Source organism: Sinocyclocheilus grahami, unplaced genomic scaffold, assembly GCF_001515645.1.
Source record: "Sinocyclocheilus grahami isolate Dianchi unplaced genomic scaffold, SAMN03320097.WGS_v1.1 scaffold373.1, whole genome shotgun sequence".
Lineage (NCBI taxonomy): Eukaryota > Metazoa > Chordata > Actinopteri > Cypriniformes > Cyprinidae > Sinocyclocheilus > Sinocyclocheilus grahami.
Window position 1 is genome coordinate 741,546 of NW_015505552.1, and position 22,374 is coordinate 763,919.

Below are 22,374 nucleotides of genomic sequence, written 5' to 3' on the forward strand. Positions count from 1 at the left end.
GATACATTTGGTTTATGTTTACGCGGCACGATGCAAAGCAAGCGTAAAAAGACAGTATAAGTCATTGTAATCCATAATTATGTCCCCACTGGATGCAACGAATGCCTCGTTTATAATGGGTTTTCATGTTTTTGAATCATCGCTCCGGCCTGACAGGGCATCATCACAGTATGTGAGGGGCGTAACATTTCTGTCACACGCTTGAGGTATTCGGCCAATCACAACGCACTGGATAGCTGGCCAATCACAGCACACCTCTCTTTTCAGACAGATGAGCTTTGTAAAAACCGAGGCGTTTCAGAAAGGCGGGGCATAGAGGAGAAACAATAATGTACAGTATGTGGAAAATAATGTGGTTTTTTTAACCTTAAACTGCATAAACACATTTCATTACACCAAATACACAAAATAATGTTCTTTTTAGCAGCATCATATGACCCCTTTAAAGAACACATAATGTGAACTGTTTTGAAAATGTTTTTTTTTTTTTTCATTTATGGCATTTTGCTACTTCTAATATCTAAACCGTGTAATGTAAATAAAATGTAACATAAATGTACAAAAACAATATTACATTTGAAAAGAAATGTTTTTGTAAAAATGTTAGTGTCTAACTTTTTATGGTTATTTCTATCTTTTAATTTTTTTAATTAATTAATTAATTTATTATGTTTATCATGCTGTAACTCCTGGTTGTATTAGTAAAATTTTGAAATTGGTAATATATATATATATATATATTCATCTGTTTTCTGTAATATCCTGTGGTGCGTGCAGAAATGAAAGAGAATCACATTCACATTGACTGGCGCATATTAACGGTGTGTGGGCAACTCTGAATATATTAAAATATTTTTTGTTTCATAATTGCAATTCTATTATTTCTATTCATCTATTACTTTAGAAACACCCAAGTGAAATAGCAAAAACAAATCTGCCATATTTAACCGGGGCCGATGGGGGGCGACATGTCTTCAGTGGCAAAGATGGTCTTGGAGGTGGGACTAAATTTGCATACCCACAATCCTTTTCGCAAATGTCAAATATATACAGATGTTTTCCATCATTTTTTTAAGGTATTTAAAAAAGATTGTTGCATGAAATGCACGAATAGTTATAAATGGAACAATTATTTCAATTTAAATTGGTCTTCTGATTTCTTTATAACTTGTTTTGACTCCAATTATATAGTCACCGTGATCGATATGCCTGTCGAAAGTAGAGAGTACGATTCATAGAGCTCATTAATTTCAGAAATTTGCTCTTTTAGAATTTGTCCAGAAGGTTTCCTTTAAAAGGAAGCCAACTACTAATGTCTGAAATTCAGCAGTGAAGCGTTTTAACGTTATGTGAGATCGATGATGTTGTGTGCTAGAAATTAATAAGAGCTGTATTAAAGTAGAATAATTCAATCCTGTTAGGCTTTTAGAGGCTTAGATTTTAAGTGTAGTTTAATACTCAAGTAATGTATATTTACAAGTAATAAATACCGAGACATATGGAGGTAAAACACAGCAACCGTGAATGCGGGTTAATCGATATATAATCATTTAGAGAGCTTGAAGGCATTCCTTATTTTCAGCTGCTTTAGAGGTTGAAATAAAAATAAAACAATTTTGAGAAATGCAAAACTTTGAGCTGGAAACGAAACAAACAATTCCTAGCATACAGAGCATAAGCAACCGGATCAGTGCCACCTAACTGTACGATTCCCGTTTGCTTTAACAAACACTAGAGGGGAGTAATGTGACGCTGCTTCATATTTATATCACGACACTCTTCAGTTTATTATATGCATATCATTCGTAACATTTGCTGTGTGTGTGCTTTTATCCAAACCTAAACTCACTGATTAATACTGAATGAACTATTTCATCCCCATTCCGCGGGTCATTTAGGTTCTTTGAACTGAAATGGCACAAATATTGAGCAAGGCGTTTGCGCAAGCTGAAAGTTAAAGGTTCATTGTGAATGGTGTGAGAGGTGGCGAGAGGAGGAGTAACTGCACGCAGTTAAAGAGCGCGTGGAGATCTCACGAGCTCCACACACTCACGGAAACCCAACCGCAGCTACTTCCGCCCACACTAAAGATGGCGGCTCCCTTCATGGAGAAATTAGCCGAATATTTAGGTTCACCCGAACCGGCGGTTCGATTGATTCTGTCAGTCTTATTAGGTAAGTGAACGAGGTAATTTAGACTCTGCTGCGGGTTTGTAATAAGTGTCGTTAGGAGTCATTAAAAACGGGGACAGTTATGTAGTTGTACTAGAAGTGTGCTCAAGTCACACAGCTGTCCACCATGCTCCCAGCAGCACTAAAAACACGCTACCAACAACAGCTCTCTCCATTCACACCGACTCCAGGCAGAATTGGGTGACCTACCTGCCAGGCGAGATTTCATGGTTAACTGCACACAACTGCCATGAATGTTCGGACTAAAAGTAGTTCCAGTCTCGTTAGAGCTTCGTCTGACAGCTGTCTTTTTATTTTGCTACTGAATTGTAGTTGTTTGACCAACAGTTAGTTGTAACCTTTCAATGCAAATGAAGTTGGGTTTCGAGCTATCAGGTTATACAGGTTGATAAGAATAGGGGTGTGAGAACAGATAGCAGGGTGATCTGTACTTTGGTCAGGTGCATTGCAGTGGAATGCTTAACCACTTCAACCAGATGAATGACATATGGGGCAGCTCAACCTGGGCATAGACGCTTGTTTGACCATTTGCATGATTTCAGTGCAAAGACTGTTTCTTTACTGTGTGTTTAATGTGTCTGTAATGTGTAAAGTGTCAATGAAGTTTTAACAGTATGGATCTAGCATCAGAATGATGCCTACTAAACTTATGCTGATTTTCCAGGGCTTTTTTTGCTTGATGCCTTCGAGTCCATTTTTATTGTAAATCTGTACTGAATGAAATCCAGAATTGTTTTAATATTTATTCATTCATGTATGGCAAAACTGAAATGCAGAACTGTGTCAGAGAGTGAAGACTTCCTACAGTTAAAAGGCATCAGAGAACACTGAAAAATGAGAATAGCATGATACACATATAAGAAAAAAAGAATTAACACCCAAAGTTTCAAATATTTTAACCTTTACCAGGGATGCACAATATATTTTTCCATTTAGATTACCAACTAATGCAAACTTTAAGCAGAGTTGTTACTGTTGAATAAAACTGCAACTATTAAAAACCTTTTAAATGTATTCTTTACATAAATAACGGGAATATTCCTTTTATCATACTGTACATTATAATATTGTGATGCCTAACTTTACCTGTTGTATTAAAGCGTATTACTTGTATTTGTAGCATTCTTGTATTGTTTGTCATTTTCAGACAAAATATTATAGAATCTTAATATTGGTCACTTAATGGTCACAATAACATGAGAATAATCATCAACTTGCCGTCATTCATAATTTTAATACTGGCACATCCTTAATTCTTTACTTTTCAGTTGTGCTTTCAGAAATCCTATCTTTATATTCTTGCTTGACTTTTAACTGGCCACACCCTCAAAACAGATGTTACACATTCCAGTCCGTCAAAGCTTTCTCTGCTGTGTCACACCCTCAGAAGACAATTGTTATGTGCCGTAATGCGTGTTGATTTGACTGTTAGGGTGCAGGGAGCATTTGTCTACAGTTGCATCGCATCATGTCATGTGCCTAATCTGTTTCTCTCTGTTTTCCTTGTAGGTTATCCCTTTGCACTGGTGTACCGGTGGTTTTTCTTTCATCAATCTGCAACAGTTGTTCATCTCTTCCACACATTCTCCGGGCTGGCACTGGCCACGTTTAATTTTGGTGAGAGAGAGAAGGAAGCAGGGAAAGAGTGAAGAACTGAAAGAACTGATAACTAGTGTCCTCACAACTGTAACATGTTTAAGTTAGACCTACTAGCCTTTTTTTAGTAACACACTACTGGTCATGATTACACTGATGTCAGTCTTATGATCTATGGCCGGGCTCGTCGACTAGCACTCAGCGGCCCGCAGTTAGCGGCTGTTGGTCCATATTTAGACTGGAGCGTTTTTACTGCAGTTCAGCTCCCCTAGTTTCCGTAATCCTGAACTTGCTCTGTTCACACACATTCGATTCTTATCTAATAAGACACACAAGCCTTGAGCATTCTCAAAACTGAACAACATCAAAGCTGGTTCTTTTTTTCCCGCCAGTCATCTTCTCAAATACAATCTGTAAATTTGTGCAAAAGTTCAAAACATTCTTCTTGCTGAATAGGAGTTTTAAACAGGAAGATTACGATTATGTAATATTATAGTTCTGTTTCAGATCCCTCAGACATCATGCGGTTGATTTAGTCAAAGATACGATCTTAAGCAGATATTTTTAAATGTTCTTTCTCAGTTTCCTAATTTGAAAACGGTTGCTCTAAAATTCATAAAATACTATATTACTACCGTTTAAAAGTTTTGGGGTTTTAAGGTTTTTTGTTATGTTTTTGAAAGAAGTCTTATATTCATCAAGGCAGCATTTATTTGATCAAACAAGCACAGTAATATTGTGAAATATTATTACAATTCAGTTTAAAATCATTTCAATATGCTGAATTGTTGAAAACCGATAGCTGCTTGTTTTTTTGTTGTTGTTTTTTTTTGTGGCAACTGGTAAATTTTTTTCAGGATTCTTTAATGAATGTAATGTTCAAAAGGACAGCATTTTATTTGAAACCGAAATATTTTTGTAGCAATGTAAAAGTCTTGTTAGATGTCAGATGATGAAGTGGCTTTGGCCCCTGTCAGATTTCCTCTTGAATAATTTGTCACTTGTTTGAATACTGAAGGTAGAGTTCTACTCTGTAAAGTTATTGACTCTTTAGTGTCCTTGAGAATAATGGAGGGAAAATGAAGGGTTTCCTGACTAACTGCTCTGCAGTCTGTGGTAATGATTTCCTGGTGACTGTGGCTTTGACATAAGAGGTTTTGTTGCCATGGCGATAACCCCTGGTGGTCAGAATGTAGTTAATGAGAATATGAGTGGCAGGTTGAAAAGCAAGCTAATGAAAACCAATGAGTGTTGTGTTGGGAAATGTGAAAATTTACTTGTGCTTGTATTCTGTGTATTTGATTTCTTTGTGCTGCATTCGGATCTAACAGCAGGTCTGTCTTTCTTTGTCTTTATCTGAGATAGTTCACTTTGTGTTTTCTCTCTCACTTGTTTAAAATAATTCTCTCTTTACGTCATTTCTTTGAGTGGATAGTTCAGACAAAAATGACAGTGTTCTCTTTCTCAGCGTCATTCACTTACAGTCATGTTGTTACAAACTCATAAAATCTTTCTTCAGAAGAACGCAAAAGAAGATTTTTTGAAGAATGTCCAAGCGACGTTTTACTTTTCTTCCATATAATGAATGTGAATGGAAAACTGGGTCTCACAGGCTTCAAAATGTCAAATAAATAAGTATCATGAATGAAGTCCATACAGCTTGTGCACTATATTTCAGTCGGAGTTAAGGACTGCATGGCGATTTCATGATCTCATGTTTGTGCGATGAAAATGCCAAAAAATTTGTAGTTTTTCACTGATAATCTTCCCCTCAACTTTTCATTGCTCTACAATGTTTAAAAAAGTCATAGAGTCTTTGAAAATATTACATCAAACACCATTGATTCTCGCGTGTCTCATGAGCAAATCTCATTAATGTCAAAGTTGCCGTATTTGATTTGTCAGTGAATAAATGTAAAATTTTAGTCTGTATCTTGCGGAAAACTGTCGTATGGTTTAAGCAAATGTAGAATAGCGCACTTTCATAGACATAGAAAATATCACTTTTACTATACTTTTAATAGTGTTTTTAGTATTTTGGAGTTTGACATATGTACTCTCTCAATTTCTAATATGGAGAACTGAGAGACCTTCAAAAAGGTCCTCGCTCGTTTAATAAATAAATCTCCTTTTGTGTTCCACAGAAGAAGAAAAAAATCATACTGGTTTGAAATGACGAGGTTGAGTAAATGTTAACAGAACTGTCATTTTGGATGAAGTATTCTGTTCCGTTTTGATTCTTGATAAAGTGTTATATTGTTATCTTATGGTCAGGTAGCACAATAACACCATCTCTATGTCCTTCTCTCAGGGTCTCGGGTCTGTCACTCCTTCTTATGCATAGTCATTCAGTTCTTGTTGCTGAGGCTGATGGGAAGGACAGTCACGTGCGTTTTGAGTAGCTTTATCTTTCAGATGGTGAGACCACACACACATACACACACATCTCTATATCTGTTCCTGCACTCTTGACGTGATCTCATGCATGAAATGTTGCAAGCTTATCAGCAGTGTTGGGCAGTAACGCGTTACTGTAATTTGATTACTTTTTTAGTAACGGAGTAATTTAACGCGTTATAATTTTAAAAATAGTAATTAGAGTATAGTTACAAGCCGAGGTGTCGATACGTTACTGCCGCGTTACATTGCTGACAGAATGCAGTGTTTTATAATCTAGAGATTGTAAAAAGGATGTAGCACACGCACTGTCCAGTCAAGTGCCAGTGGATTAGAGACCTGCTCCCGCGAGACCCGACTCAACAGAGTGCGGCGCAGGACAAGACTTGATATGCGAGTGCAGAGACTCGTGTGAAAATTTGCGTGCTCACGAATCCTCTCATTATAGCACACGAATTGTAGACATTATGAAATATTCATTATGCATATATTTATTGTGTTAACAGAGATTTGTGATATTGCGATGAACTGAGATGTCTTTTAGAGATTATAAATGCAGCGCTATTTGCTGGCATTCTGCCCTGCCAAACCATGCACGCAGCAGCCGCTTGCTTTAGTTAAAAAATAACAGTGTTCTGTGAATGTTGATGCTTTAATAACAAATATGTATCAGGAGCGTGTATGCTGGCATTTCATAAATTTCATGGAGAAAAAAGTAACGTAACTAGTAATGTAACTAATTACTTTTGAAATAAAGTAATCAGAACAGTAATGTGATTACTTTTAAAAGGAGTAATCAGTAATTTGATTACATTTTCAGCTTAACTTGCCCAACACTGCTTATCAGTACCCTATCATTTATAGAAACATATTTAACATTGAAGTATCAGACTAATTCTTCATGACTTTTCTTACTCTTATGAAGACTTATCTTACAGCCATCCTCCATGAAAAATGTTATAGGCTATTTTATGTCTGGGTCACACAGAGCCTCGTATGAAACATGATTAAATTCCCACGCTGATATTTTCTGACTGGTGTATTCTTTGTATAGTTTACTTTTTTGGTTTTTGTAATTGTGTTTTTTATTGTAGAGTGTTTTTGCTAAGGTCGAATTGACCCAAGCGGAAACAACATTAACGTTAAAGAATGTCTAGCGGTCTCATTTCTGAAAAGTGCATGTCTATTGTAGTAAAGATTAAAAAATATGTACCAACTGAGTTTTGATTAGGTCAGAACAACGTAAAAAAAATGTGAAGGGAAAATAAGAGCTTAATTATAAAAGTGAACATGTATGTCTTTTGGGTCGCTTTGACCCCAGACATTAAAACAGTAAAGTCAATCTCGACAGATCCTGAGGGTGTTTTTTGTGTGGCAGATATATCTGTTGATGGGTTATTACTACACAGCTACAGAGGAGTATGATATCAAATGGACCATGCCTCACTGTGTGCTCGCGCTCAAACTCATCGGTATGATACCTGCTTTTAATCTTCCTCATCTGTTACTCCTCAGAATTTATATATTTACAAATTGATTCTTTTTAGCTATTTATCACAAGGCTCTGAAGGTGAATCGACATATGGTTACAAACACAACATACTTTGGTACAATAATGGTAGATAACTGAAAGGAAATGTAAAATAGAGGAAATAATGAACATACAAAATAAATATCCACCCATACAATAAATTAAAAATATATTGGCAGATAACCCTAGTGAAAGATAAATAGGCTAAAATGTATTTGAAATACATTAATTTCATGCTAAGTATACTACAAATACGTTTACATATTTATGTACTTAATAAAAATACCCTGCAATTGTACTTTTAGTATACTAAACTGGTAGACTTAAAGTCTGCTAAATTCTAACAACTAATTTTGCACTTAATGCACTTTAATTGTGAGGAAGTAGTGCTGAAGTCCAACTAAAGATATACTGAAGTATATTCGATTGTGCTACAGTGAAACTATTGCAAGTATACTTGAGGTACAATTGAAATATTTTGCATTTAAAGACTGATATTATTCAAAGATCACAAATCTTCATCAGTGGTCAACACATTTTAGTCTTAATAGTGTGCATTGTGCACAAGTAGTACTCCAAATAAAGTTTAATTATAATTTTTATTGAGCGATATGTGAGTAAATATGTTAATAGATTTGAACTATATTTAGTATTTATTAATGTATTTTAAATATATTACTAGTTTACTATTGCTTTTTGTGCTTTCTGTTAGTGTGCTCTTGTAATTTCCATTGTTATTCTTTATTTTCAGTTTTTTTCTTTATCACTAACATATTGTAAATTTCCATTATTTAAAACATGTATTATCACTAATATGTGATCAGCATCACCTTTGTTTTTTTCTTAACAACTGATTGTCTCTGTCAGTGGTAGAGCTCATGTTATGCCAGCACTGATGATGATTTCATTTTCTCATTGCAGGTTTAGCACTTGATTATTATGACGGTGGAAAAGAACAAGTGAGTGTGACTTTATGAGCTGCTGTTAACTTCCACCATTTTTGTCTTCCTTTGCTGTGTTTGTTCACTCATCGTCTTCCTATCATTATCTCACTCCTTTTCCTCTTCCTGCATCAATCTTTGCATTTTTATGCACGACTTGAGCACAAGGAACTGATGGGGAGCCACAAAGTATCTTCATCAGTTGTGTAGCAGCCATTCTGCTAAATGACCATTATGGATAAGTGTAATGATGCCTGGCAAGGTGAAGTGTAGTGAAAGTTCCCCAAGATTTAAGTGTGTCATCTGTTAGTTCTGTACTGCAGTCAACTCATCTGTGGCTCGGATTAAACACCTCTGTGTAAATATTAATAGTAGCTGTGGCTCAACACGGTTAGCTTCTTCATGTGATGGTGTGTAAGCGGTTATATCTCTGTTGATCTCTTCCTCCGTTTCAATTACTGTAGCCACCCTAGAAAGCTGTTTCTTACTCAACTTAAAGCAATGTTTTATTGAGGGCGTAAAGATTACTGGATGACCGATAATAAACCCTGTTTACACCTAGTATTAACATCCATCACAGGTAATCCGGCAGATGGTAGTGTCACATCTGGTCAAAGGAGACACATGATATCACTTACTGCATGTTGATAAAGTGCAAAAAAAAAAGCCTGAATGGAAGAGCAAAAAAACTGGTGAACCATTTCTCCCAAATATATTTTATTTCTAGTCAGAAATGTAATGTTTCAACCTCCGAATGTGGTTTAAGTGGGGAAGAAATTTGCTTAATGTTTTGGACCCTGTATAAAATTGAAAGCATTTTGCCTTTAATGAATCCCACATTTTTGCATAAGTAGTTCTGGAGAACAAACTGTCTGAATTACACTGCTGAACAAAAGTTTTTTTTACACTACTGTACAAACAATAAAAAAAAAAAAAAAAAATAGTACTTTTATTAAGCATAGTTCACCCAAAAATTTAAATTCTGTCATTAATTACTCACCCTCATGTCATTCCAAACCTGTAAGACCTTTGTTCATCTTCAGAACACAAATTAAGATATTTTTGATGAAATTCAAGAGCTTTCTGACCCTGCATAGACAACAACACAACTGACACGTTCAAGGCCCAGAAACGTAGTAAGGACATCATTAAAATAGTCCATGTGACATCAGTGGTTCATCAGTCATGATACTCTCGTGAACACGTGTTGAAGACTGACCCATAAGAGAAGAAATTGTCGTTATTTTTTGTTTTCTTTGTGCTCAAAAAGTATTCTTGTAGCTTCGTAATATTACGGTTGGACCACTGATGTCACATGGACTATTTCAACAATGTCCACCTTTCTGGACCTTGAACAGTCTTTACTGTGTTTTGATAGAAATGGGTGTTGCCTTAGTGAGCATAAGAAACTTCTTTCAAAAACAAAACAAAAAAAATCTTACCAACCCCAAACTTTTAAATAGTAGTGTATATCTGTTATCTTCTAATTTCCCAGCCCCTCTCTTTTAACTCATTGACTCATTTTCTTTATCTAACAGTCTCAGCTGAGTGCAGACCAGAAGAAGTCTGCTCTCAACTCTACACCGTCTTTGTTGGAGGTTTTTGGTTTCTCATACTTCTATGGAGGCTTCCTGGTAGGGCCTCAGTTTACACTGCAAAACTACCAGCATCTGGTGTCTCGAGAGATGTCCGATGTTCCTGGACAGCCACCCAATAGGTGAGTACACAAAATTGCACACTCTAACAATCCCAGCTCAACCAGATTCTGTCAAACCAATGATTTTACCTTCTGTAAACAGTTGTTTATTAGCATTTAGTGGACACTTTTCATCCAAAGTGATTTGCAGGATTCATTTGTCCATTACCAGGACAGTTCCTGTCTTGTGACTTTTACTTGCTCAAGGGCACCGTGGTAATGGACAAGTCTTAGTAACTCTTAGTGCTTTTGCAACATGCATAATCTTTTTTTATCTTTATCCATTAAGCTATAGACATTCATATAGGCACTGGATGCTCTGATGTTATTGGCTGGCTGCAAAACTGGCCCTAGAGTTAGAAAATCTAATTACAAATGGGATGCATTTCTCATATTAATAAGATATCATTTCATCTGGAAAAGACATTCGTTTTCTTTCTGCTGAAAATGAACATTCTGTATTTTGTTGTTTGTATATGAATTGCAGCAGTGCATAATGCATCATATCATGAGGAAAATAAATGATTATCAATGCATGAAAAGTCAATCAAAATGCAGACACTTTTTGACACGCTTTTTCAGACATCGTTTTTTTATTATATCCCTGTATGCGAACAGAGAGAAATACAGAGGAGAGTAAAACTCACAATAACTTTATGCAGAAAAATAACAGTCTTTGCTCCCATTGTTAGTCACCACATAGCGTCTCTGATATTTACATATAGTTAAGCTTTTCTCAACTTTGTTGAATTGCCGGCGCACACATATCATGACTCCAATTGTCGCTGTTGTTGGAAATTGAAAATGAATTATATGTTTGGTCACAAATGCAAATTATCGTTAGTGTGAACAAGGTTTAGGCAACACTGTTTTGACATCAACTTAACCAGTAGTGTTAAGGCCCATTATAAATAGTTATTACCATTATTATAGTCCTCTGTTAATTAACAATCGAATCTAACAAATGTTTCCTGCTCTTGCAGTGTGGTTCCAGCAATGAAGCGATTCGGTTTAGGTTTGATCACCCTATCAGTATTTGCAATAGGTGGGCCACACTACTCAGATAGCTACTACTTAACAGATGAGTTTGAGGTAAGTGAATACACAGAGTCACAAAATCAACAGCCTTGTACCTGAATCTCATGAGCTGTCACTTGTTTTTGTTCTGGGATCTTTTCAGTGTTGTCCTGATGTCACACAAACTCCCAGTCTGAATGAGAGCGCTTTAAGTCTGTCAGTTACAATCTTGGCATCTATTTATATATTCTTGAAAATGGAAAACAGTTGCTGCAAGTCAAATAACTGCATTTTGACTGCTGTGGAGGAGGGAGTTAACATGAGCTCACACAAAGAGTGAAAAATGTTGAAAATGAGTCATTGTTACGGGTGTTCACGACACTCGGTTGTATTAATTTAATCTGTTTAGCTTATCAAATGTCACTTTAATACATTTCAGCAATCGTTCAGGCAGTGAGACTGTAAACTAAACCTAAAAACATTTATTGATTTAACACTGCTATAATACTCGGTAGAAAACCAATGCTGTGAATTTAAAACAATGTAAACGTCTTCCAAATAATATTTAATAATTTCTTTTTACTTTTATACAATGAGAATATCATTTAATTATTTTTGAATTGCTTGATTTTTTTTATCATATATTTCAAAATTTGAATTACATTTTGAACACATTGCCTGTATTCAGTAATATCACATTATTTCTCTCAGACATAATTGTGTCTTCATGCTAAATATATAATGTAATGTAGTTGTCTTTATATCTTAAGAAGTGGGTCCCTTGCAAGGAGATCATTATATTTAATTGCTAATTTAATCATTTGTTATTCTGAGTGTCAAACAACTGAAAAATCTTTGAAATCCTTATTCATTGTCGTTATTTGAACCCCTTTTTACAGACACTCACAGAAATAATTAGCTTATTGATCAGGTGCCGGATTCATGCAACATTACTGCTATTTGTCATTTGCTTCTTATTTCCTTACTTAAGAGAATAACTTTCCCAAAAATAGTTTTTAAACAATTTAAGTTTTAATTCTTGAAAAGAATCGTCTTAAAAAAAATTAAAATAACATCTTAAAGTGGATAACTGCCAATTTGTCTTCAATCCCCAAAAATACGATTTTTAATTAATTGGCTCAATTCCAAATAATTGTTGTAAGTAAACACTAGCTACATATTACAACTAGGGATGTGTAACAATTATTGGTCATGATTATGTGTGACGCAACTCTATGCTGAATTTGCAAATCAGTAAAATAGTTTTAAAAGGGTCATCGGATGCCCATTTTGCACAAGTTGATATGATTCTTTAGGGTCTTAATGAAAATTCTATAACATACTTTGGTTAAAATTTCTCAATGGTAGTATAAAACAACACCCTTCTTACCTTGTCAAAATCAGCTCTGTTCACAGAGACCCGTTTCAGTGCATGTCCCTTTAAATGCTAATGAAATCTGCGCACCTCACCCCTCTCTTCCGTGGGGTCACGAGCCATTCTCATGAGACTGGTAACTTTAGTTTTTAGTTAATTTTGCTGCGGAACTTGCTAACTAGCACATTATTAGGAAAGGCGATTTGCAAAGATTTATTAAAAACCTTGTACTCACTTCTTCTGTAGGTGAAGCTGGATCACGAATGATTCATGTGAACATAGACACATTTAGGCAGATCGGGGGCGTATTCCCTTCGGAAACGAATGTAATCCACTGCGTCTTCAGCAGGAGTAAATGATGACTGCTATGTTCATTATTACATCCAACAACAGAACACCTCAATCTTGTCTATACCCCTGCTCCGGCGTCGAAACAATGGTGGGCTGATGACAGCTCACTCAGGGCGGCTCTACGCTAAAACGGCAGTGTCAATCGACATTCGTGGGAGGGGCCTGTGCAGAACTATGTCACTCTGCCAAGAATCTCAGAACAGCCTGATCTGAGAAAGGAATCATTATTATTGGGAATTTAAAAAAAAATCACTGGGTGGATTTTTATCATTATAGGGTGGATGTGTACACGCACTGCCAACACACATTTCTGTTCAAACAACATGTAAAAGTGAATTTTGCATTCAATGACCCCTTTAATTAAAAAATTACAATGTAACTTTCAACATCATCATTCAGCACAAATGAGAGTGCCCACACACTGGACACGTTCACTCTAGAAGCTAACAGACAGACGCACACAAACACACACACACCGATAAAGGACACATTCACTCTAGAAACAGCAAAATGAAAAGAATGCAACAGACCACTCACTCTAGAGATGAGCTGTTTAAAAGTAACTATTCAAAATACATGGTGAATTAGAAAAACGCAACACTGAGTGCTGAACTCCCATTGAGTCAGACACTTGTGATTATAAAGGTAATCTTCAGGCAGAGTTTTCGGCAATAATCACCCTACATTCCGATAAACACCAACGCCTGTTATTGTCTTAAGAAATAAAGTCAATATTTGAGAAGTTTAAGAATTCATCCAAATTTGCACTTCTTATGGACTTCTTGGAATGTATCTTATGAAATGTCTTAACTTCATTCTTAAGATTTTTGTGAATCCGGCCCTTGGATGTAAATTAAATTGAAAACATATTATTTTTGGAATGGTTTTGTAAGGCAAAATCATGTTCAAAATGAAATAAGGCTTGACCTTTTATAATTCATCGGCAGTGATTAATTTAATCTCATCCTTTGTTTTAATCTGTGATTCAGGCACATCCATTCTGGTACAAGTGTGTGTACATGCTAGTGTGGGTGAAAATAAACCTGTATAAGTACATCAGCTGCTGGCTAATCACGGTGAGTAAACAATGCAACCACAATCCCCCATTAAGAGCAGACCTGTGGTAATTGAGAGTGATTACATTTCATGCTGTGAACCCTGTCAATGTATATTTATTATCTTCTTGGAGATGTGTTAGCTGTATAACAAGGCAATTACAAACCAGATGACTTTTTCTAGTTAAGAACAGGTAGAACAGGTTTTCAGGCTTAAAACTGTCTATAGATTGTGATTTGTAGGTGTGTTTGCGTTATTTTGATTGTTTTACATAGTCCTTTCTTTGTCCTAGAATTTTTCTTTGACAATAGTGACCCAAACAAGTCACATTAAAAGCATCTGTCATTTTATATATATATATATATATATACAGTGGGGGAAAAAAGTATTTAGTGAGCCACCAATTGTGCAAGTTCTCCCACTTAAAAAGATGAGAGAGGCCTGTAATTTTCATCATAGGTATACCTCAACTACTAAAATCTTAACATTTTAAACAGTCTGCTGTTATCTGTGTAATGATTTCAAATAAAATATTATGATTTTTTTTTTATGTGTAGGGCCCTATGAATCCATTTTATTTTTTCTGGATTCAGTTTTTTTCCCGTTTCCATTTTTCTGGACTCCTTTTTAATGGTTAAATTGAATTTTATTAATCAAAAGCATGTCTAACTAATTAAAATCATGAAACTTGCATAATTTCATATCACTTTATTAAAAGTTTAACAAAAATTACATGTTTAGGGCCCTGTTTTATTTTTTGCCACCATGTGTTTTATTGTTACCAAATTCTACCAAATTCTAAATTTTCATTTCTGTGTGTGTATGATATGAGGCTAGTTTTAAATGAAACTGTAAACTGCTCAGGAAGTGACTCTCAGAGCAGTTCTGGAGATGTTGTTCATGTAATTATGTCCTCATTTAGAGAGACGGTGGAGACACTGAAATCACCGCGAGCATCGTGCGCGGGTCAGTGTGTGTGTAGTAAACGAAACCGTGCGTCTGCGCCATTCGTTCACAGAGACACGCAGAACATACAGGATTCATATTTAAATAGTCTTTTTGCGGCTTAATATATACAGATACTAGTCCATATCGGGATTTGATTTAAGTTTAATGGTCTACTTTTGATTGATTCATTCAAAATTTGACAAATTCCGTTTTTATGACTGGATTCCGTGATTCCGCATCACGGAAATCATAGGGCCCTAAATATGTGTGACTTCAGTGTCCAAATCACTAACTGCTTCCCAAATAACGCACTATGCACTTATACACTATGTGCTTATGCACTATGTACTCAACCATGTAGTGTATGAATTTTACAAGGTTATTTTGTCATTGAGTATGATAGCCCCTCCCCCTTCGCAACGTAATTAAAACTGCGACAGTTGAGTGCATGAAGTGTCCAACATTCCACACTTCATTTTTTCGGTTATTTAAGTGCAGTGTGAATGCACTACTCTCACTATTTACACTACAAAGCATCATAGAATAGTATTGCAGAAGTACGCAATTTGGGACGCACCTACTGAATGCAGATTTCTCTCTCATATATTTATATTGATATATTTATACTTAGGAAGGTGTGTGTATACTCTCTGGGCTGGGCTATAATGGGAAGAACGAAAAAGGGGAGCACCAATGGGATGCCTGTGCAAATGTGAGGCTGTGGCTATTTGAGACCACACCGCTCTTCACAGGAACCATCAATTCCTTCAACATCAACACAAATGCTTGGGTTGCCAGGTATGCACATGCTTTTATACATTTGACATTTATTGCAATCAGAGTCTTTCAAAATCTTTTTTTTTTTAATGTATGTGTCAATTAATTTTCTCTTAATTTCTCTTTTCTTTCCACCCTTGTTCTTCAATACAGGCAAGTGTTTAAGAGGCTGAGGTTTTTGGGTAACAAGTTGTTATCTCAAATGTTCACATTGTTATTCCTGGCGGTCTGGCACGGCTTGCACTCAGGGTACCTCATCTGCTTCTCGTTGGAGTTCATCATTGTCAATGTGGAGAGACAGGTAACCATGGCAACATTGCTATACCAGACAAGAGGCGTGAAGTTGTTTAGAATCAAGAAGACTGAAGTCTTTGAGTCACATACTTTCATGCCAAGCGAAGGCAGATCTGAAAGTTTACAGCTTTGAAGAAACCGTGTTTCTGAGATTAGTAACTCACTAAGAATTTAAGGATTTTAGTCTTGCTCTTATGTAAGGGATGGAGCAAAACTAACTGCATTGTAGAATACTTATAGATCACTAGTAAGGTTTTCAAATATTAAATGCATCTTGAACAGCTTACACAGAGAGTGTGTGTGTATGTATGTATGTGTGCATATATACATACATACACACTCTTCTATTCATAAGTGGGTTGGAAAGATTGTTGGAAGTTTGCATTTAGTAAATGCATTAAAACCATAATATTGTGAAATATTATTACAATTTAAAATAACTGTTTTCTGTTTCAATATATTGTGAAATATCATTTATTCCTTCGATGGCAAAGCTGAATTTTCAGCATCAATACTCCAGTCTTCAGTGTCACATGATCCTTCAGAAATCATTAAGATATGCTTATTTGCGGCTCAATAAACATTTGTTATTTTTAATGTTGAAGACGGTTGTGCTGCTTAATATTTCTGTGGAAACCATGACACATTTTTATTCAGGATTCTTTGTTGAACAACATGTATTTAAAATAGTAATAATTTGTAGCATTATACGTGTCTTTACTGTCACTCTACTGATCAATTCAATGCATTTTTTCTGAATAAAAGTGTTCATTTCTTTTTTTTTTTTTAAATCTTATTGACGCCAGTTGAGATGAGTGATTGAGGTACTAAACTGCATTTTCAAACATAGAAACAGATGGTGAGATTCAGCTGGCAAAGACAGTATGGTACTTAAGAATGGCAGTTGCAGTTGTTGCAAGTAGTTTGCTTGTAAAACGCAATCTTACAGGTTGCAGACAGCTGTGAGTATATGAGGAAGCATCTCACAGTCCTGTTTTGAAAATGACAAATAGTGCTCACGTCAGAAAATGTGAGACATCAGTAGACATTAAATGAAAGTCGATGAAATATTTACAAATGACATTTCCTGTCTGAGACCAAACACATTTTTTTGATGAATGCTAATGGTAGAGCTTGATCATTTACCTTCTCAGGAGAAAAATAAAATGAGTTGAAATGTAATTTTGTTCAGTGAACTCTGGCTCTAGGCGAGATTGAAACATTGTGGATGTTTACTTGTGGTATGTGTCCACCGGTGCGGAGTGAGTGGAGCGAAGTGTTTTCACTTGATTTTTTATGGGAACTGAGTGACAGGCTCATACAGGGAAGCAAAGCAAGCAACATTTATTAATCTAGGTTAATGTTAATGGACCCTTTTCACAGACTTTGTGTTTCAACATTGTAAATCTAGCCGCTTTTTTATATTTTCATTTTTTTTTTTTAAAGTAATGTACATTTTTAACGCTGTAGTTTGTGTTTTCCTTTGCTATTGGGGCAAATGAGAACACACAAAAATATTTGTTTTAGTTTCGTTTACCACTATAGAAGTTTCCCCAACAATAACAACTTTCATTTCTGGGAACCCCAGAAATGTGAAAAAGGTCCATTTATTAATATAGCATTGTTCGTTGTTTACTCTTAAAGCATAAGTTAATGTTAATTCATACAACTTGAATAGCATATAGAGCATTTCTTCTGCACAAGTGGACACATGCTGTTAGACAAAGGCTTTAGAAAGTGGCTAAAACTGTTTTGTAAATATTTTTGCAGGCTGAGACACTGGTGCGGGACAGTCCTTTGCTGACATCTATTGCTCAGAGTCATCTGTATCCATTTGTATATGTAGTACAGCAGTTAATTCACTGGCTCTTTATGGGATACCCTCTGGTGCCATTCTGCCTCTTCACGTACGACAAGTGGCTCAAGGTGCTTTCTTATTCCTCAGCATCATGAATCTGATGTTCATGATCTTTACCTCCTGTATCCATCCAAGTGTTTGCTAGTGTCATTTACATTTGAAATGCTTTTGTTTTCCAGGTGTACTCCTCTATATATTTCTCTGGTCACATCTTTTTCTTCATTGCCTTTCTCGTCCTGCCATACCTCCGCAAGGTGTTCGTGCCTCGAAAAAGAGGCAGTGAGAAAAAGGAGGATTAATTAAAATGGTAAATGTAGCATCTCGCTCTTCTGAACTCTACTGTTTGTACCACCTGTCTGTTCTCACTGTTTTTCTGAGTGTGAGTGTCACATCTATTCTTTCCTGTGGAATCTAATGCTGGCATATCAGTGCTCATTTGAGTTGGAAACTCAAAATATTCTCTGCCAAGTTTATATGGTATTTATTTCACGTGATCCTAAAGACTGCAAAAATCATTCTAATGTGCTGATTTGGTGAAACATTTATTATTATTAATGTTCCTGTCTGAGACCAAACACATTTTTTTGATGAATGCTAATGGTAGAGCTTGATCATTTACCTTCTCAGGAGAAAAATAAAATGAGTTGAAATGTAATTTTGTTCAGTGAACTCTGGCTCTAGGCGAGATTGAAACATTGTGGATGTTTACTTGTGGTATGTGTCCACCGGTGCGGAGTGAGTGGAGCGAAGTGTTTTCACTTGATTTTTTATGGGAACTGAGTGACAGGCTCATACAGGGAAGCAAAGCAAGCAACATTTATTAATCTAGGTTAATGTTAATGGACCCTTTTCACAGACTTTGTGTTTCAACATTGTAAATCTAGCCGCTTTTTTATATTTTCATTTTTTTTTTTTAAAGTAATGTACATTTTTAACGCTGTAGTTTGTGTTTTCCTTTGCTATTGGGGCAAATGAGAACACACAAAAATATTTGTTTTAGTTTCGTTTACCACTATAGAAGTTTCCCCAACAATAACAACTTTCATTTCTGGGAACCCCAGAAATGTGAAAAAGGTCCATTTATTAATATAGCATTGTTCGTTGTTTACTCTTAAAGCATAAGTTAATGTTAATTCATACAACTTGAATAGCATATAGAGCATTTCTTCTGCACAAGTGGACACATGCTGTTAGACAAAGGCTTTAGAAAGTGGCTAAAACTGTTTTGTAAATATTTTTGCAGGCTGAGACACTGGTGCGGGACAGTCCTTTGCTGACATCTATTGCTCAGAGTCATCTGTATCCATTTGTATATGTAGTACAGCAGTTAATTCACTGGCTCTTTATGGGATACCCTCTGGTGCCATTCTGCCTCTTCACGTACGACAAGTGGCTCAAGGTGCTTTCTTATTCCTCAGCATCATGAATCTGATGTTCATGATCTTTACCTCCTGTATCCATCCAAGTGTTTGCTAGTGTCATTTACATTTGAAATGCTTTTGTTTTCCAGGTGTACTCCTCTATATATTTCTCTGGTCACATCTTTTTCTTCATTGCCTTTCTCGTCCTGCCATACCTCCGCAAGGTGTTCGTGCCTCGAAAAAGAGGCAGTGAGAAAAAGGAGGATTAATTAAAATGGTAAATGTAGCATCTCGCTCTTCTGAACTCTACTGTTTGTACCACCTGTCTGTTCTCACTGTTTTTCTGAGTGTGAGTGTCACATCTATTCTTTCCTGTGGAATCTAATGCTGGCATATCAGTGCTCATTTGAGTTGGAAACTCAAAATATTCTCTGCCAAGTTTATATGGTATTTATTTCACGTGATCCTAAAGACTGCAAAAATCATTCTAATGTGCTGATTTGGTGAAACATTTATTATTATTAATGTTGAAAACAGTTGTGCTACTTAATATTTGTGTCAAAACCATTGTTTTTTTTCTTCAGGATTCATTGATTAATAAAAAGCATTTCTTTGAAATTGATTATAAATGATAAATGACAATGACAAACTTTTGAACGGTAGTGTACATCACTTTATCTATGTTACTGCATGTTGCTAGTGCAAAAAGTCATAACTTATCATTTAAAAAAACAAAAGCATGAAAAATTCAGCACACTGTTCTTCTAAACCTTGCAAATATTCTTGAATTTTGATCTAACCTCAAACGTGATGTTTTGAGCAGAGCTTAATTATAAATACACTTAAGTTTGTACATATTTTGTGTAGTTTGGATAAAGGTAAGATAAAGTTAAATATCTAAAAGAGCAAGAAAATCATGTACATAATGCACATCTTTCGTTCTTTCTTTAATTCCACTAGCACTAAAAAAAACTCCTAGAAGTGGCAAGGAGAAATAAGCAGTTGCCGTGTGCTTTTTATTCTGACGCAAATCACTTGAACCCGTTCCCCCACATCTTAATAATGGCTTTCCAACATGTATCTTCCCAGGAGGACTTATAAGCAGCATAATCATACTTCATTAGATCATGACTGATGATTCAGTTAGGATCAGTGTGACCATAAGCCATTTAAATCCAGTAGGAAATGTGTATCATATTGTTTGCACCACTTTTTTTGGATTTGAGAAGCAGATTCTTTAGCAGTCTCTAACTGAAAGTGCTTTAGATGTGACTGTGTGAAGATGTAAAATGATCAACTTTTTTCCTCTTTCTCTTACACAGGTTTGACTGAAGTGAACCGTGACTTTTAAAGAGCGCCTGAAGAGGACAAATTTTAAGGCCTTTAGTAATATATTACTATTTGCATACCGGACTGGTGTGTGTGTGTGTACAAATGTTAGTCCGTTGGAAAGTTTTTGGCATTCTTTGGGTGGACTGTAATGAAAAAGGTTAAAAGCTGCAGAAATACAAGCATTTCTGAGGTTCAATATATGTGAAATAAGATTTACTGATGTTTGGTGGCTAAAAATAATTACACTGTGTCTGCTCATACCATTGCACTCATTACTTGGTAATGATCTCATTTCCTGTTTCCTGTCTAATCAGTGAACTGGCTTTGGCTGTCGCTGAGGTCACGTGTGCACTTTTAGAGGGGACGTAGAGCACGCATTTCAAAGATGAAAACAAATGAGATGTTTTATTTTCCTTTGCTAGGAATATTTCAACCTCACTTACCCTAAAAATGCAATGAAATGTGAAAAAACGCAGTAAACAGTGACTGAGCATCGCCTGGCATTACAAATGAATGTTTTGCGTTTTTATAACCATTTTTTCTTGTGACCAGACAACTTCTGATGGGCATTCTTCTTTTTTTTAAGAATGGGTTTTATGGTAACTACATTTTGTATAGCTTTTTTGACACTTTCATAAAAGGATCATCATTCTGTCATCTCATCATCTCACTCCATTTAACACTGTCTGTCCACCCATCTGACCTTTTCTCTTTCACTCCATATTTCTCCAACAAATCTTTTTGTCCAGCGTATGAGCACAAGTGAAACAGAAACGACAGTAACATAAACGCTACTAACCAGAATCATGAATATGATGGTAAATTTGTGTCAGTATTATTAAGAGCAGAGTATTTAAATTATAACAAGCATTTTAGTAAATTGTGCACACCAATGGCACTATTAAAAACTGCTGTGTTAAATCCTTAAAAAGTGTGGGTGTGTATTTCTCATCGCACATCAGGAGCTGCTCTCAATAATTCCTATGCATATTTGCCTTTGTATCAGTTTTGTATGACATGACATTGAAGATCCTTGATACAAATACACATACAGACTCTTCAGTGAGGGCTACAACCTGCACCCGGATTCACTGCCTCTCTCACTGTAGCATCAAAGTTGTTTTATAATATTTATACATGTGGTTGCAAATTTTATGGATGTAAAAATTTTTTGTTTTTGGGAAACAACTACTGCCTTACTGCTACCAAATGTACACGAGAGGGAGAGAGAGAGAGAGAAAACAAACAACTACTTTTAAACAAACCCGTCTTTTTGTAATACTCATTAAAAATGCTGGATTTGAACAGAGTCTGCTCGAGTGTGTTCTGGTGTTTGTGATTTGTGGTGTCAGGGTTTTAGATCTGTGCTGTGGGAGCCGATATGACGTCATCTTGCAGTCTGGGCCCTAGAGCTGAGGCACAGCTTGTGAGAGTGAGGAGTTCAAGCGCATTCACGAATGACATTCATTACAAACTCGAAGTGGGAAGTAGATGTGTGGTTTGACGGTGAGCAGTAGTACACATCAGTCTCCAGACGCTTCCCTCCAAGTCCAGATGTATCACACAGCCAGCCATCTCGCTGACTTCGAGACCGCTAAACGGGAGGAACAAATATGTTTCCTACTACAAACAATGCTTAGCTCCTTAATAT

General features: G+C 35.9%; 1 protein-coding gene and 1 long non-coding RNA gene across 2 annotated transcripts; both read left to right on the forward strand.

Moving 5' to 3' along the window:
- Positions 1 to 1,993: 1,993 nt before the first annotated feature.
- LOC107549488 (lysophospholipid acyltransferase 5-like) lies at positions 1,994 to 18,471 on the forward strand. The gene is made up of 12 exons (XM_016230596.1): positions 1,994 to 2,175; positions 3,703 to 3,810; positions 6,101 to 6,207; positions 7,565 to 7,658; positions 8,639 to 8,676; positions 10,197 to 10,375; positions 11,338 to 11,446; positions 14,087 to 14,173; positions 15,733 to 15,899; positions 16,032 to 16,179; positions 17,943 to 18,098; positions 18,210 to 18,471. The coding sequence occupies exons 1-12, from the start codon at positions 2,091 to 2,093 to the stop codon at positions 18,327 to 18,329; spliced, it is 1,398 nt and encodes a 465-aa protein (XP_016086082.1). The 5' UTR covers positions 1,994 to 2,090; the 3' UTR covers positions 18,330 to 18,471.
- Positions 18,472 to 19,023: 552 nt separating this feature from the next.
- Positions 19,024 to 22,025, forward strand: LOC107549450 (uncharacterized). Its single transcript, XR_001604563.1, has 3 exons — positions 19,024 to 19,429; positions 19,541 to 19,668; positions 20,714 to 22,025. It is a non-coding gene; the product is annotated as an uncharacterized lncRNA (long non-coding RNA).
- Positions 22,026 to 22,374: the final 349 nt, after the last annotated feature.